The 17432-nt window shown below is 53.6% G+C and overlaps 1 protein-coding gene across 1 annotated transcript in view; it reads right to left on the bottom strand.

Moving 5' to 3' along the window:
* MB21D2 (Mab-21 domain containing 2) overlaps window positions 1-16661 on the bottom strand; it is a 60839-nt gene extending 44178 nt beyond the window's left edge. The window contains exon 1 of the mRNA XM_028731817.2: window positions 16238-16661. Coding sequence (XP_028587650.1) covers window positions 16238-16508 — 271 coding nt within the window. The 5' untranslated portion in view covers window positions 16509-16661. The remainder of the gene's footprint in view (window positions 1-16237) is intronic.
* Window positions 16662-17432: the final 771 nt, after the last annotated feature.

Genomic DNA, 17432 nt, shown 5'->3' with positions numbered 1-17432 from the left:
TGTACTAGTTTTTATTCTCCCTGCCCACTTACCCCTCACTGCTCAAATAAAACTTAGCCTCCGTTGCTACATATCCTCTCTCAAGAAGCCTTGGGCGCAACTGCTATGCGCTTTCCCTGAAACTCGTTATGAGAGAGGGAGAGAGAGAGAGAGAGAGTCCCCCTTCTCCTAAGCAGCAGCAGAACATGAATCCAGCAAATCTCCTTTCCTCCCTCTCTAATCCGCCTCCCGTTTGTGTGTGTGGCACACAGCAGACGGCAGAAGGCTGGCCGGCTGCAAGGAAGGAAGGAAAACCAATAAGCCCCAGGAAAAACTGAGCAGGAACAGTAATATTAGGCAACAGAGCAGCTGACCTTCAAATATTACCGTTTCATCTCTCGTTTTTGTTTGTTTGTTTGTTTGTTTGTTTTGAAAATTTTATCCACCGCTTGACTGTAGAAAAAACAAACCCTCAAAGTGGTTTACAAAAAAGATAAAACAATAAACTCAAGAAGAATGCACAATGCTTTAAAACATACAAAAAGTTAAAACACTAAAACAGACTGAACTTCACATCAGCATTTCTAAGTATCTGGGTTTTGTGTCTGCTTGGTATCAAGAGGCAGGGAGTTCCGAAGTGTAGTTGCTGCCACACTAAACAACAGAGTTCTTGCCAATGCGGAATGGGCATTGTGTGGCACCTGCAGCAGCGCCAATTCCGCCAACCAAAGCAGCAGAGTGGGCACACATGGGGTTGAGATGACGGGGAAAAGACGGGTGCAAGAGGGGGGGGCACAAAGGAAGCACCTGCCTCCGCTGCAAGAGGAATGTGCCCTCAGCTTACTTTTTCAGTTGCTGCCTTTCAACATTGTTTTATAGATTATAAATCAGGCATAGGCAAACTCAGCCCTCCAGATGTTTTGGGACTACAACTCCCAGGATCCCTAGCTAACAGGACCAGTGGTCAGGGATGATGGGAGTTGTAGTCCCAAAACATCTGGAGGGCTGAGTTTGGCAGGGGGTTGGACTCGATGGCCCTTGTGGTCTCTTCCAACTCTATGATTCTATGATTCTATGAAAACATCTGCAGGGCTGAGTTTGCCTATGCCTGTTATAAATGTTTTATTGATGATCTGTTAATCATATAACTTACGTTGTAACTGTGATGCTAAGCTTTTTACTTTTTTGTTGTGGGTTTGTTTACTGTGCTTTACAGATCATTAAGTGTCTTGCTGGTGTTTTGTTAATTATATAATACGGCTTGAGCTCTACCTGTTACACTGGTGTAACATTGGAAAATGTTGATCACTTCTCCTACCTGGGCAGTTATATTTCCACAAGGGCCAACATTGATGCAGAAATCCAGCATCGCCTGAGCTCTGCAATTGTGGTTTACTCCCAATTGAAGTGCAGAGTGTTTGAGGACTGGGACATTCAAAGGGGAAGCCCAAATGCCAGTTTACAAAGCTATCGTACTACCAACTTTACTGTCTGCTTGTGAAACATGGACCACTTCTAAACGCCATCTCCAACTCCTCAAAAGATTCCATTAACGGTGTCTCCGAAAACTTTTTACACATCACTTGAGAAGACAGGCAAACTAATACCAGTGTCCTGGAAGAAGCGAAGATCACCAGTATTGAAGCAAAGATTCTTCAGCTTCGTTGGACTGGTCATGTTGTGCGGATGCCTGATTATCGTCTTCCAAAGCAACTACTCTATTCCGAATTTAGAAATGGAAAGTGTAATGCTGGTGGTCAACAAAAGAGTTTTAGAGACAGTCTCAAGGCAAATCTTTAAAAATGTAGTTTGTTGTTGTTGTTGTTGTTGTTTAGTCGTTTAGTCATGTCCGACTCTTCGTGACCCCCTGGACCAGAGCACGCCAGGCACTTCTGTCCTCCACTGCCTCCCGCAGTTTGGTCAGACTCATGTTTGTAGCTTCGAGAACACTGTCCAACCATCTCATCCTCTGTCCTCCCCTTCTCCTTGTGCCCTCCATCTTTCCCAACATCAGGGTCTTTTCCAGGGAGTTTTCTCTTCTCCGGAGGTGGCCAAAGTCTTGGAGCCTCAGCTTCACGATCTGTCCTTCCAGTGAGCACTCAGGGTGGATTTCCTTCAGAATGGATGCATTTGATCTTCTTGCAGGCCATGGGACTCTCAAGAGTCTCCTCCAGCACCATAATTCAAAAGCATCAATTCTTCAGCGATCAGCCTTCTTTATGGTCCAGCTCTCACTACCATACTTCACTACTGGGAAAACCATGGCTTTAACTATACGGACCTTTGTTGGCAAGGTGATGTCTCTGCTTTTTAAGATGCTGTCTAGGTTTGCCATCGCCTTTCTCCCAAGGAGCAGGCGTCTTTTAATTTTGTGAAAAATGTAGTATAAACACCAACAATTGGGAAACACTTGCCGGCAAGCGCTCCAGTTGGAGAACAGCCTTGACCAAAGGTGTTGTGGGCTTTGAAGACACTCAAACTCAGGACGCAAGGGAGAAACGTGCTAAGAGGAAGGCACGCTTGGCAAATCCACACCATGATCAACTCCTGCCCGGAAACCTATGTCCCCACTGTGGAAGGACGTGTGGATCCAGAATTGGCCTCCACAGTCACTTACAGACTCACTGTTAAAACGGTGTTCATGGAAGGCAATCTTACTCGGCTACGAGGGATCGCAGAAGAAGACCTGTGACACTGTTACACTATTGCCCATTGTTGTTGTTGTTCTAAGCAACTTCAGGATTCGTTTGAAAGGAAAGCAGCACAGAAATGCAATAAATCTCTCTCTCTCAAAGACCTAAAATCCTTTTTAAAACTAAAAACGAAACAAAAAATAGTTGAGGCGGGAGGGGGAGGAGGTGACAGGACTCGGCCCCTGAAGTGATGCTCTGATGCTGCCACCTCCCGCTGCTCTAATGGGGCTTTCACCAGGCAAATAAATCTTTAATTAAACAACACCGCAAAGAGGGCACAATGGCTCTTCTCTGTGGTGGGTGAAGGAACTGGCCCACAGAAGCCCTAATGTGCCAGCCCCGCCTCTTTCTCTGGGAAAAGAAAAGGGCGCTGTGACTTGGCGGAGGTCACATTCCCAAAATACCACAGCAGGGCAGCAGAGGGAGGGGGGAGCACGGGAGGAGATTTGCAGCAAGAAAAGGGAAGCCGGTGGAGCTGCCTGAGGTCTCAAGTTAAGAGGAAGAAGCAGCCACAGGGACTCCCCCTCCAAGGTTATACTTCCCAGAGGCCGTTTCTTAGAAGAGCCATTTCATCATCAGAGGCAGGTGACAGGGGAGGAAGAACACAACCCCCACCCTTGCAAAAATACACTTGTGAGGGTATCACAAAGGGTATCTCCAAAGTGCCAAACCACCTGAGCCAGGGAGAAAGGAGGAGATCTGACCACAAGCAGCAAACCTCTTAGGAAAAGTGGTTTCCCAGCCCCCTTGCCCAGAAAGAGACTTTGATCCCAAGTGGCACTGTGGGTTAAACCACAGAGCCTAGGACTTGCCGATCAGAAGGTCGGTGGTTCGAATCCCCGCGACGGGGTGAGCTCCCGTTGCTCGGTCCCTGCTCCTGCCAACCTAGCAGTTCAAAAGCACGTCCAAGTGCAAGTAGATAAATAGGTACCGCTCCAGCAGGAAGGTAAACAGCATTTACGTGCGCTGCTCTGGTTCGCCAGAAGCGGCTTAGTCCTGCTGGCCACATGACCTGGAAGCTGTACGCCGGCTCCCTTGGCTAGTAAAGCGAGATGAGCACCGCAACCCCAGAGTCGGTCACGACTGGACCTAATGGTCAGGGGTCCCTTTACCTTTACAGAAGCCAAAGAGCAAGGCTTTAGCTTCATCAGCTCAAGCTGGACCCTTGATGCCAAGGACAGCTGCGGTTTGATCCACAGTGTTCCAGTGGGTGATAATGAGAGGAAGCGGGGGACAATTTCACAGACGCAATCTACATCCAGTGGGGAAAGCAGATGTGTGGGTCTGCATCAGTCCAGATCTGCCTCAGTCACACAAAAAGGAGAGGGAAGGGACAGAGATGTAATGGACAAAACCCTCCATGCACACATTATCCTCACCCCAGGCAGCCTCACTCTTGGTTATAGGTGCCTGGTTGTAGGGAAAAGTCATAGAAATGGAGGGAGCAGGCAGCAGCTGCAAGCATGGCTGGGTGACAATTGTTGGCTTCTTCAGAGGCCTCCTACTGTCTGAGGTTGTGCCTCCAAGATCTCACTTTTAAGACACTCCCATCCATCGCAGACGCCCTTTTCTTGGGCATTTCTATCTGGAACTGCCTCAATCTTGGTGGAACGTGTGAGTTAAAACCTATGGAACTCACTACCACTGGAGGCAAGGGACTTAGAAAGGCAACGAGACGAAATCGTGGAGGAAGAGGGGGCTCTTGTAGGCTGCGAGGTATAAATAAAAAATTATTATTTTTATCAGTGGAGCAGAGAAAACAAGCCTGATAATAGACATGAGGACATGAGACAAGAGTCCCTGGTAGAGTTGGAAGGGACCTCAAGGCTCATCTAGTCACGGATCCCCACAAGAAATCCTGTGAGGAGGAGTTCACCACTCACAGAGCTGCAATTCTCATCCCCCTTCGCAAACCGCAGTCCTTTTGTTCTTAAAGCCAGAGTGGAAGGGAACTTTCCGCCCTGTACGCTCACAAAATCAGAGCAGCGATCGACCCGGCACAACCTCCACTTCTGAGCCACGGCCCTCCTGGATGTCCAGCCATGGTCCTTCCTAGGGATGCTTCTCCATCATCTCTGGAGCAGAGACAGGAGCCAGACAGTCGACCCGCAGAGCCCAGGCCCTCCTACGGAGCTGTCATCGCTCCCCTTGCGGCTCAGTGGCGCCTGCTCCCGTCTCAGCCTGGCACGCCTGGTCTTTCCCCCTGCCAAACCGAGAAAGAGTCGCTGAGCTGAGCTGGCCGCCTTTCCTTCCATATGTGAGAGAGAACAAAATCCTGAATGGAAATGCATGTCGTGTTTACTCTGCAACTGCAGTTCAGTTACAGAAAAGGCTTGCTCCACTCCAGCCCCCTCCTAGCCTGCTGCAGCCACCACCAAACTGCAAATCCAGAGGCCCTTGAAGTCAAGTGTCTCCAGGGCTTAATCTGTTCGGCACTTTGTCAGAGATTAGAGTGCTGTTGGGAAGGACGGAATAGGACACAGCTGGAAGATCCAGCCTGGCAGACCAGACAGAACCACACACCAAGGGGGTCTGCCTGCTCCCCTGGACTAAAACAAAACAAGATAAGCTCCCAAAACCCTGATATTGGGGTGTACTCGCTGGCCACACCCCAAATGCACCATGCCACATCTGCAAATTCCAGACTCTTCAGGAACTATGAAGGTCTGGGGGGAGGAGAGATTAGATTAGCAACATTCCTGTGCCAGACAGAGAACATAAAACCATCAGGAGATCCTGCTAGTCCAGTATCCTGGTCTCACAGTGGCCAAGCAGATGCCCCAATGGGAAACCATTGTGCAGGATCCGAGCACAAGAGCCCTCTCCCCTCCTGTGGCTTCCAGCAACTCGCACTCTGAAGCACTATTCTGCCAGTTCTGGGCGCCACAATTTAAGAAGGATGTTGACAAGCTGGAAGGTGTGCAGAGGAGGGCAAACCAAGATGATCAAGGGTCTGGAAACTAAACCTGACAAGGAGCACTTGAAGGAGCTGGGTATGTTTAGCCTGGAGAAGACACAATTGAGAGGAGAGCCATCATCAAGTATCTCAAGAGCTGTCACATGGAAGAGGGAGCACGCTTGTTTTCTCCTGCTCTGGAGGGTAGGACTCAAACCCGTGGCTTCAAGTTGCAAGGAAGGAGATTCTGACTCAACATCAGGAAGAACTTTCTAACAGCAAGAGCAGTTCAACAGTGGAGCGGGCTTCCTTAGAAGGTGGCAGACTCTCCTTCCTTGAAGACTTTTAAGAAGAGGTCAGTTGGCCATCTCTCTTGGATGCTTCAGCTGAGAGTCCTGCATTGCAGGGGGTTGGACTAGATGACCCTCAGGGTCCCTTCCAATTGCACAGCTCTATAATTTTATGAAGGACTGCTGCCTCCGACTGGAGGCCGAGCGCAGCCATCATGTCTAGTAGTCCTCTGTAGGCCCTCTTCCACGAATGTCAACGTCAAAGTGGCAAAGCAACTCCAGTCTCTGAAATGGCCATTGTTGGTGAGGAGACCCTCACCTTGGCAAACCTTTGATCTAAAGAGCCAGTACATGCCTTGCTCACCCTGGGACTGAAGAGCGTTCACGATGGAGAAAGACACTTCTGTAAGGGGTTCTTCAGCAGTTTGCAGAGTTTCAGACAACACACAGAGCTGCAAAACCTCTGTATCACACCTTAAAGGCGGGAGTCTGGCATGTCAGATCATGCAGGGGTTCTTAATCTGGAGCTTATAAGGTTCTGAATCATATTAGAATATAATAATCTACCATGGTTTCCTTGAATTCCTCTCCACCCACCCCAGTCCACACCACTGGCCTATGCTCAATTTTCCTGCATGTGCGGTAACCTTATCTGACTGGAACATTGTGTCACCTTGCGCCAAGGCATCGCTGCACCCTGACATTGTGTCATGGCATACGCAAACGAGCATTGCACTTTGAATAATCATTTACGTGTTTCCAGATGCGCCACAGCTGAACTGGTTACTAAGCTTCTATCGACCAAAGTACACCAAAATTGCCGCCCTACCCAAATAAAAAACTCCTAACACTGAACCCAGTGCTGCAAATTCCAACCTTAGTTCCCAGTTAGGTGGCCATCATAAGTGGGTTTTACAGGAAGAGTTGTCTGTGCCTCAACTTACCCATCCATAGAACGGGAAGAAATGGGGCTTTAACCGAAGACCCAAGAGCTACCCATGTGCAGCACCTTCAGGCCCAAGTTGAAGAAACAGTCAGCTCTGTGCAAGAGATTCTTGGCCTCCAGTCAGGGGGGGATAAATCCCCGTCAATCAGCCAGACGCTGCCACGTGGATAGACAAGGCCAGTGAGCAAAGAACATTTGCTAACTGCCAAGGACAGCCTTGTACTGTCTCAGCACACTCCCAACAGCAGCTCTTCCCGCAAAAGCCCTGGGGGAACAAACAGGGGCTGTACCCCAGGCTCCTTTGGAGAAGAGAAAAATCACAGCAGTTTCCCTCCCAATCCCTGTGGGCAAGTAGAGACACACACAAAGACCACTTTAAAAAGCCAGGGTTAATTGTTTAAGCGCAGAGCAGGGAAAAATGTTTAAGTTGCTGAGAACCAAAATGTGCCTTTCTGGAACCCAGGCAAGGTGGCCCCGGGGATGTCTCCAGGGCCAGCACCTCCCCAGTGGACCTGGGTCCAAAGGAAGAAGGAGTGAGGGAGAGAATTCTGCTGGAGGCATAGGGTGAATCCATGCAAGGGTCCCATAAACCTCCTCTGGTCTCTCTTAGACACCCTCAGAAGGCAGTGGACTCTCCCCTGCATTGGAGGCTTCAAAGCAGTCAAACCTGTCAGGGATTCTTTCGCTGTGACGCCTGCCTTGCAGGGGGTTGAGCTAGATGTCCTTCAGGGGTCCCTCCCAACTCTGCAACTCTATTATTTTCTCAGAGGGCCACTGCACACGTTCAAGCGCACTGCTACACCACACAATAATAATTATAATAGTATTTTTTATTTATACCCCACCCATCTGGCTGAGTTTCCCCAGCCACTCTGGGCAGCTCTCAATCAAGTGTTAAAAACAATACAGCATTAAAAATTAAAAACTTCCCTGAACAGGGCTGCCTTCAGATGTCTTTTAAAAATAGGATAGCTGCTTATTTCCTTGACTTCTGATGGGAGGGTGTTCCACAGGGCAGGTGCCACCACCAAGAAGGCCCTCTGCCTGGTTCCCTGTAACCTCGCTTCTCGCACTGAGGGAACCGCCAGAAGGTCCTCACCGCTGGATCTCAGTGTCTGGGCTGAACGATGGGAGTGGAGACGCTCCTTCAGGTATACTGGACCGAGGCCGTTTAGGGCTTTAAAGGTCATCACCAACACTTTGAATTGTGCTCAGAAACGTACTGGAAGCCAATGTAGGTCTTTCAAGACTGGTGTTATGTGGTCTCGTTGGCCGCTCCCAGTCACCAGTCTAGCTGCCGCATTCTGGATTAATTGCAGTTTCTGGGTCACATTCAAAGGTAGCCCCACGTAGAGCGCATTGCAGTAGTCCAAGCGGGAGATAACTACAGCATGCGCCACTCTAGCGAGACAGTCTGCGGGCAGGCAGGGTCTCATCCAGCACACCAGATGGAGCTGGTAGACAGTTGCCTTGGACACAGAACTGACCTGCGCCTCCATGGACAGCTGTGAGTCCAAAATGACTCCCAGGCTGCGCACCTGGTCCTTCAGGGGCACAGTTACCCCATTCAGGACCAGGGAGTCCCCCACACCCACCCACCCGCCCCGTCCCCCCAAAACAGTCCTTCTGTCTTGTCAGGATTCAACCTCAATCTGTTAGCCGCCATCCATCCTCCAACCGCCTCCAGACACTCACACAGGACCTTCACCGCCTTCACTGGTTCTGATTTAAAAGAGAGATAGAGCTGAAACGCACACCTCCTTTTGAGAAGCGCCGGAAGTGCGATCTTACCTGCAAGAGCTTACATGCGCCGCTTGCCATGCGATGAGCACAGACTCAATGCACAAGGCCTAGATCCACAGAACTGCACTGCAGCATCCTAAGGGACCCCAGGGGTCATCCAGCCCAACCCCCGGCCATGTAGGAATCACGGCGAAAGATGCGGCCATTGCTCAGTTTCTAGTCTACTTGCTCAAGCGCTGCATAATCCCCAGGGAAACCTGTGGCAACAGGCGCCGCCCCCCCAGCAAAACTTCGATTTATTGTCTGGCTGGCACATAGCTCCCTCCTGCCACCTTTGCCTGCTGGAAAGAGCACAAGACCCAGGAGTGCGCCAGGCCAATATGCGCAGCTCCATTCATCAGGGGGCAGAAGAGACAGTCCAAAGAAGTACCACGCCATCCGTCTCTGGGTGCCAGACCCCCCCCCAGGACTCCCCCCCCCCATGGCTCGGGTCCCTGTCACACTGATGGAGATTAGAGTGACACCCAGAAGCCGCACGTCACATAGGATTAAAATTATGACTTCACCAGCAGACAGGCCAGACAAGCGACAGAGTCTGCCGTAACAATCGAGGTACGAGACCAAAGGCTTGTTGACACACGGCGAGATTCGGAAGCGTTTGTCTTGCTGCTGGCAAGGTGTTTTCCTCACCATGGCGCATGCATGTGGGAACTCCATCGTGCACGCAAGTGACCAGCCGCCCATGTTTCCACAATCCCTTACTCAGAGGCAAAGCACATCAGAATCCCAGGGTCTCTGCTGTGCGCTAGAGACCCTTTCGACTCATTTCAGGCTTGTGGGGAAGTTTTCGGATTTTGCAGAGTAACCTAAACACGCACCGCAAATCATAGGTGGAGCCTGTACCTTAATTGCCCCCTTCCTCCCTGTGCACCAGTGTGGCATTGGGGATGAGGGCCTGGGAGAGACCAGGGTACCGTATATCTAAAGAGCTGTGAGCTCCTCACAGGCTCCTCTTATGTGCTTAGGTAAAAGGACCCCTGACCATTAGGTCCAGTCGTGGCCGACTCTGGGGTTGCGGCGCTCATCTCGCTTTATTGGCCGAGGGAGCCGGCGTACAGCTTCCGGGTCATGTGGCCAGCAGGACTAAGCCGCTTCTGGCGAACCAGAGCAGCGCACGGAAACGCCGTTTACCTTCCCGCCGTTTACCTATTTATCTACTTGCACTTTGACGTCCTTTCAAACTGCTAGGAGGCAGGAGCAGGGACCAAGCAACGGGAGCTCACTCCATCGCAGGGATTCGAACTGCCAGCCTTCTGATCGGCAAGTCCTAGGCTCTGTGGTTTAACCCACAGCGCCACCCGCGTCCCAAATGTGCTTATGTGCTTACAAACATTTAAAGAAGTAAAACTAAGAACTGATGAGCAGCTGCAGAAGTGACAGCAATAGGGATGAGGGGGGACAAATGCTTCATTGATTTTATTTTAATTATTTCATAAAAGTTATACCCTGCTTGACTAGAGAGAGGGGGGGAAGCGTCCTTGATATGGTTTGCTCACTCTCAGCCAGCTATCGAGCAATAAGCCCCACTACAAGCAGCACAAACACTCTTATCTGCAGCCGGATGTTCCACAGGTCAGAAAACTGTTGCAGCGCAAAGCTCATCGCAACCCCCTTGCGCCTCTGTGGAGCTGAGTTTCTGGTCCCCAATACAGAACGAAGAACAATATCGCTACTGGACCACTTGACACTTACTCCTTTTAAAGAGGACTCTGGATCAGATACAAAGGGTGAGCACTTGACGCGGGAAGGACAGGGTGAAAATCCTGACTTTGGAACTATGGGAAGCAGCCAGATAGTTTCTCCCCCGTCACCACTCTTTGGCAATCCATATGCTCTCTAAGAAAACCTGAAGAGCGCTGCTGGATCAGGCCAATAGGCCACCAACCCAGCATCCTGCTCCCACAGGTGTTTATTATGAGAAACCTACAAACGGGACCCAAACTTTGCCCTCCTGCGTCTCCCAGCGAGTGGCACTCAGGAAAAGCCTTGTGGCCTCCAGCAGAGCAGAGCCAAGGCCATTGGCAGCCTTCTCCTCCGTGAATAACAGCCTTGTCTTCCATGGCATAACAAGAACCACCTGCTGGATCTGACCCACGGCCCGTCTCACAGGGGCCTCCCAGATGCCCCCGATGGGAAACAAGCAAGCAGAATTCAAGCACAAGAGCAACTCTCCTTTCCTGCGATTTCTAGCAACTGGTGCTTGGGGGAGCGCTTCTGCCTCCAATTGCGAAGGCAGAGCAGAGATGGCGGGTGGGGGGCGGCGGAGAGAGATTATCTGCGATAAGATAACACAATAACTAGGTCACTTCCATAAGCTCTTTTCTCCAGGCTGATCCAGCCGCCGCCACCTCTGCAGCCCCTCGCGAAGAGACGAGAGCAAAGCACACACCCCACTGTACCACCAAGCAGAAAGGGAGACACCTTTGGGGTCGCTGATGAAAGGAAGAAGAAGAAGAGTTTGGATTTGATATCCTGCCTTTCACTCCCCTTCAGGAGTCTCAAAGCGGCTCACATTCTCCTTTCCCTTCCTCCCCCACAACAAACACTCTGTGAGGTGAGTGGGGCTGAGAGACCTCAAAGAAGTGTGACTGGCCCAAGGTCACCCAGCAGCTGCATGTGGAGGAGCGGGGAATCGAACCCGGTTCACCAGATTACGAGACTACCGCTCTTAACCACTACACCACACTGGCTGTAGAGAGACGGGGGGGGGGGGGATTCCCAAGAGACATAAGGGACCCTCCTGGGAATCCCTTGGGAGTCTCTCCGAAATCTCCTTCGGGCACCGGGGGCCCAGGACGCGGCTTCGGTTACTCATCTTACAAGGCGGCTTCTAATAACTCTTATCCTTCCTGGTGGAACTTTCCCTGCCTTTTCTGAGCTCCAGGATTTAGAGAGAGAGAAGGAGGAAGCCGGTGATGAGAAAGATGCGCAGCTGGATTGCAAAAAGGAAGTGCCTTCAAGTTCATTAACACTCTGCCTACTGTACGGAACGGCTCTTTCCTTCGGGTGTGAGCTCATGCAGAATCCTGTCAGGCTTTTCCGCAGGGCGGGGTGGGAGTGGGGGTGGGGAGGAGAGAGAGAGACGGAGAACCACCATGAACGGTATCCTAGTTACCATTTGTAGATATATAATTATGTGCCATTGCCAAGCACATGCCTAGACCTTTTTGTAAAGGCATGATTTGGGGAATATTAGATTTCAAGTGGGAAAGGCAGCCAACGGAGAGCTCCTGTTTAGGGGACCGGCTGGCCAGGCATCCTAAGAACATCAGAAGAGTCTGCCTGCAGGATCAGGCCAGAGGGGGCCCATCTAGGCCAGGACCCCTGGTCTTACAGCCAGAAACCAGCAAGGCAGGACCTGAGCGCAACAACACTCTCCCCCCTTGCAGTTTCCAGCAACCAGAATTCAGAAGCATTGCTGTTCTCTTACTCCATTCTGTTTCCCTCATGCTTCTCTCCCCCTCCCAAACAGAAGCTCAGCGTTCTGCAGCCACTGAGCATGCTCAGTTCAGGTGGGTCCTTTGGGGGAGGGGGTTGCTCCCTTAGGGTTTTATTTTCGAAGGGGTTCCTATTTGAACTGCTGCAATCCTAGCGGTTCCTCTGAGCGAGCCAATTCAGTTGCCCCATAAGGTTCTAATCCTGCGGGCACTCGCCAGCGAAGTTCTCTATCAAGCAGGAGCGAGTCTTCCTTTAAAGAAGAGAGTTGCTAACATAGGCTTCTCCAGCAACCCTTGGCGGTTTCCTCCTGGAGCAAGTCTAGCCAGGACAAGAAGAGTCACGTAAAGATTACGGGGAACACGCCCAGCCTTTGCAAACAGTGAAGGTGCGGCAGAAACATCCAGCCCGTCTACTGTTGCTAGAGAATTTGTGCCCCCGCAGGGCACGTTCTTAGCTACTGAATGACAGGCAAGTTCACCTGAGCAGGGTTGGAAGTTCCATTTGCTGCAACTGCCACAGGAAATGACCTTTAGCCAAGCTGTGCAGAGACAGCTGCATCTTAAAACTGCTTCCAGTCCTTTCTATCTGCCCACCTCCTCAAAGACCCAATGGAAACATTTTAACTTGTCGGCTCAAGCCCATCAGCAAGGAAGACAGACGGACCACCCATGGCAAGAAGCTGCGCCATCTCGGTGCCGCTACTGAGAAGGCCCTGCCTTGCCTAGCTTCCTTCCACCCTTCAGATATTTCGGGCTTTAAGTAACAGCCCTTTGAACAGGTCCCGAAACTGGAGCCAAGTTGATCCGATATCAGAGTAGTAATGCTTCACGTGCTGAGCACATCTCTGGCGGTTGCATTCTGGACCACATGCCTGTCCCAAAAGCATTTCCAAAGGCAGTCCTGTTGCAGGAGGCAGGTTATGGAGATATTGCCGGGGCATGAGTGGCAAAGGGCCGATCCTGCACCAGGAGAGCCGGCGCAGTGAGAGAAGGAGCCTCAGGCCCCTCAGCCATCTGGGCATCTAGGGAGCAGCAGCATGCCCAGAGGCACCCCCAAACCTGAGACGCCTTGAAGGGGCGTGAGACCCTGCCCTAAACCACTCTCAGGCCTCTTGCTTCTCACATGCTGGCAAACAAGCAATGAAGCTTGTGGACCTTAGAGCCAGACGGTCTCTCCTCGGCACGTCACACAGACACCCCTGGAGAGGGGCTCCCAGTTTTACCAGCTTACTAGTGAAGCCGACAAAGTCCTCACCTGTGAACCACTTCGCTAAGGTAGTCACTCCTCACAGAAAGTCACAGTTAAACATGGAAACCTTCCCCACAGAAGCCATTTCTGACTGGTCCCTGCTGCCCCCAGTTCACCCAGACACAGGCCAAAGTATTATAAGAAGTCACGACGTAAGAGATTTAATTTTTTTTAATACTAAGCAGAATATATGGTAAGTGTTTCTGAATAAATCGTGAAAATGTGGGCCACTCCTTCTGCATGCTCAGGGGCTTCTCGTGTTATCAAGCAGTGCTGAAAGGAGCAGTACTTGGGGGTCTGCCCCACAACACTGGATTTAGTGTGGCTGCCTGGTCCTTCACTGAATCTGCCAAGGGCCAGGGGGAGACAGCCGGGGCTCCAAAAACATCCCCAAGGTTTGACTGGCTTCTAAGGTTTTGGGGGAATTCAAGAACTCCCACCCCAAAGCTACAGAAACCCTTTGACACAGCCTTGCAGACAGGCTACCAGCTCACTGCCCAGCCTGCCGGTTACAGCCAAGCTGGAACGAAAGGGGTCATCATCAGGAGCTGAGATGGGGCTTGGTTTGCAGGCTGAGCGCCAGGGAGTGTGCCAAGTCAGAGTGAGGGTGGCAGGAAGTACCCTCTGCAGCCAGGTGCAACTGCTTCTCGATCAAAGGCCCTGTGCTATACGTAGGGCAGTTCCTCCCCCAGTAGGAGCCAAGCAGGAGCCAAGCCAGGGCAGGAACGAGATCAGTGACAGAAGGGAAATGGTCCAGGTCCTCCACACCAGAAATTAACAGGGAACTAACTGCTTGGCACCTGTAACTCAGAGCCTAGCAAGGCCAGAAAGACAGGAAGCATTGTTGAAAGATGTTGGGAAGTCCGAAAGAGGGAGGGAGGGAAGTCAATGCTCTTGTTGGAGCAATGCTTTATGTTATAGATCTGTGTAATGAAATGCAATTAAATATGGAAAACTCAATAAAAATTATTATTTTTTAAAAAACCAGAAAGACAGGAAGAAGCAAACAAGCGTCCTATGAGCACCTTAGCAACAGGATCATCACCAAGAGATCACTAATCCTATCAAGTCTTCACAAAGGCCCCATAGCAGACCACACTAGGCTTCCCTGGGACTGCAAACCTTGTGGCTGTTCTGGGACTCTGTGGCTCAAAAGGCTGGGTCCAGGGGCTACACTAAACTACGGTTCAGCGTGACGTGCCTCAGCCTCAGCCTCTCCCCCTGTCCATTTTAGCCTGTGCCCACCGACCCCCACCCACGACACTCCTCCAGCACAGCCACAAGGTGACCAGAAGCTTAGCTCCACTCTCAGGAACATTTCTGGAGGAAAAGGGTGGTTAGCCTCATTTACTGGCTGAAAAGAAAGACTGGCCCAACCCGTGGTCATTTTGTTTGAAAGGGAAGAAGACCACCCCCTCAAAAAAAAAAAGGTTAAACCTTGCGTGTTTCCAAAAGCTGCTGAACATATCCTTCCACGTTTGCAGAGTGAGAAATGGGTGTTTGCGTGGCGGAACTGAGCCTCACTGTGACCTTTGTTCCTTTGAATAACCTGAAGTTTGTGTAGTTTGGACGCAATGCTAGAGGGCAGTTAATGAAGAACAGGGACAGAAAGGAAAGCTTCCAGCCTCCTCCTCACAGGTAGGCCAGAGGAGGAGAGAGGGGGCACCTGATGAACCTGCAGCTCCATCAGGGAACCACAGCTGAGAGCTAGGACCAAACGCAGCCAGCATTGAGGCCTATGCAATGCAACGGCCACCTTAGGCCAGAGGAGCAGGGCTTAGTTCCCTGGCTTTGCAAAGCCCTCTTCAAAAGTAAAACCAAAGAAGTGGTCTTTTGCTCCAGCCAGGATTAAATCTTACAGTTTCACGCAGCGCTAAGAGGGAGAGGAGGGCAGCGGCGATCCCAAGGGACTCGCCTTGACTCGCTGCTCGGCCTGCAACACGCTCCAGCAGTGATTTATGTCCATTCCAATACATTTCAGACTTCATAATTACGAGAGGAGGTGGGGCTCTCCCCCTTCCCCACACAATCCCGCCAGCTGAGCTGGGTGGAAAGCACCCATGGCCTGAAGGCTCCCCGTTTGCCCAGGGTGGGAGCGCTCTTCTTGCGCACCGGCGGGAGTGAGGCGCCCCCCACCCCTCTCCCTCTCTGCCCTTTGTCTCAGCTGACGAGCTGGGGGCGGGGGGGGGGGAGCCACAGCCCTGGCCTCGCTGCCGAGGTGAACGGGGCGGGTTCTCAGAAATAATCCGCGCAGGGAAAGTGGGGCTGCCGGGGGAGGGAGGCTGCTTTCCCCGCTCGCTCCTGCTTCCTCTCCCGCGGCAAAGAGGGACCCCCGGCTCCGTCCCCCGGCCTGCCTTCCTCCACAGCTGGAAAAGGAGCCGGGAGGCGCACGAGGCTTTGCCCAACAGTGTCTCCCCCCCCCCCGGGCATTTCTGCCAAGCTACCCACGGCTTTGAGAGGGGGGAGGACTGGTGAGCAGGGTGGCATCCTGGCTTCTGGGAACATGCTCTATTCGAAATGGGGGGGGGCGTAATTCCGATTCAGGGGCTGCAGGTAAGAGCCGCCAGTGCGACAGGTGCCAGGCTCCCTGCAAGCCCCCAGGGCCCAGCCTCATACGGAGGGGGGGCAGGATCACGCCCAGAACTCCCCCCCCCCCCACACACACACACACAAGTCGGGGTCCTTGCCCTTTTCCTCTCCCCCCACCCTATTTCCATTAGCCCGAAACGGGGCTCCGAAGGACCATCGCCACCTCCCCGACGCTCCCAGGCGAAGAAGGGCAGCCCGGCGCCCCCGAAGCCGCGCCCGCCTGGGGGCTTGGCCGCCCCTCCGTCCGCGGGAGGCTCCGGGAAGCGGCGCGCAGCAACTGGTCCCGGCAGCCGGAGCCGGGCGCGCCCGGGCGGGGAAGGGGAGCGCGGCGCCGCCTCCTGCTTCTCCTCCTTACCCAGCATGGAGAAGATGAAGTCCTTGGCGGTGTGGATCTCGAGCGCGCGCTGGTCGTCGTACTCGCGCTGGTCGTGGCGCGTGAACTCCTGGATGAGCCGGTTGAGCTCCTCGACGCGGGCGCCCGAGCGGAAGTCCAGCTCCGGGAAGGCGGCGGCGGCGGCCGCGGCGGACAGCGACGAGCCGCCGGACAGCGACGCCGAGGAGGGAGCCCGGCCCGGGCCAGGCGCGGCGCCCGAGCCGGCCTTGGCGACCAGCGGCGGAGCGGCCATCTTCGCGCCGGCCAGGAGGAGCAGCAGCCGCAGCGCACCCAGCAGCCGCGCCCGCCGCCCGGGCCGCCAGCCGGACCCCAGGCGCCGCGCAACCGGGAGCAGACGCCGCCGCCGCCGCCAGCGCCCAGGCAGCAGCAGTAGCAGCCAGCCAGGCAGGCAGGCAGGCCGGGCCTGGCGCTCGCCGGCTGCCCGCCCCGCGGCGGCGGCTCCTCCTTCTCCTCCTCCTCCTCCTCCTCCGCCCCGGATCCCGGCGCCCGGGAGCGCGCGAGCGAGCGCGGCTGCAGCGCCGCCGGGACGCCCGGCCGGGAATCCCAGCAACGGCGCTCCCAGTGGCCGCGCTGCCAAGGCTGCTTTGCGCGCTCCCGGGCCCAGCCTCGCCGCCGCCCACACCGCGCGCGGCAACGCCGGCAGCTCCAACCGGCGCCGCCCCGCGCGCCCGGGCAGCCTCGGCACAGGCGGCCGGCTGACGAGCCACGCAGAGCGCTTCGATGCCGCGCGCCCGAGCGCACCCGGGAAGCTTCGCCGCGGGGCAGGACCCCTCGCCGCCGGGGGGAGGAAGGTTGTAAGGAGCTTTGGGGGCGGCTCAGGATCCGTTCCCCCGTAGAAGCAGCCTCGAGGCCGGGGCGCACCGAGGGGCTGGCCAGGTTGGAGCCCGCCAAAGGCGCAGCCCGAGGGGGGCGCAACACTCGCGCTCCCCGGCTCTGGCGAGGGCGCAAGGTAGTCCTGGCGCGCCTCTGCCTTGAGGAAGAGGCTTCTGCTCAGCTGGCTCAGGGTGTCTGTTGACCCCGGGGGCAGCTGCCACGCCGGTGGGCCTGTTTCGGTTCGCGCCGACTTTGATTTGCTTCTCATCGCGGCTGGGTGCACTTTAAGGCCAACGGGACACACTCTGGCCTGTAGCTCTGAAATGAACATGATTTATTCCGA

The sequence above is a fragment of the Podarcis muralis genome, chromosome 6 (assembly GCF_964188315.1).
Source record: "Podarcis muralis chromosome 6, rPodMur119.hap1.1, whole genome shotgun sequence".
NCBI classification, from domain to species: domain Eukaryota; kingdom Metazoa; phylum Chordata; class Lepidosauria; order Squamata; family Lacertidae; genus Podarcis; species Podarcis muralis.
Note: the sequence above shows the minus strand (reverse complement) of the source record. Positions and strands in the feature narration are given on the sequence as shown.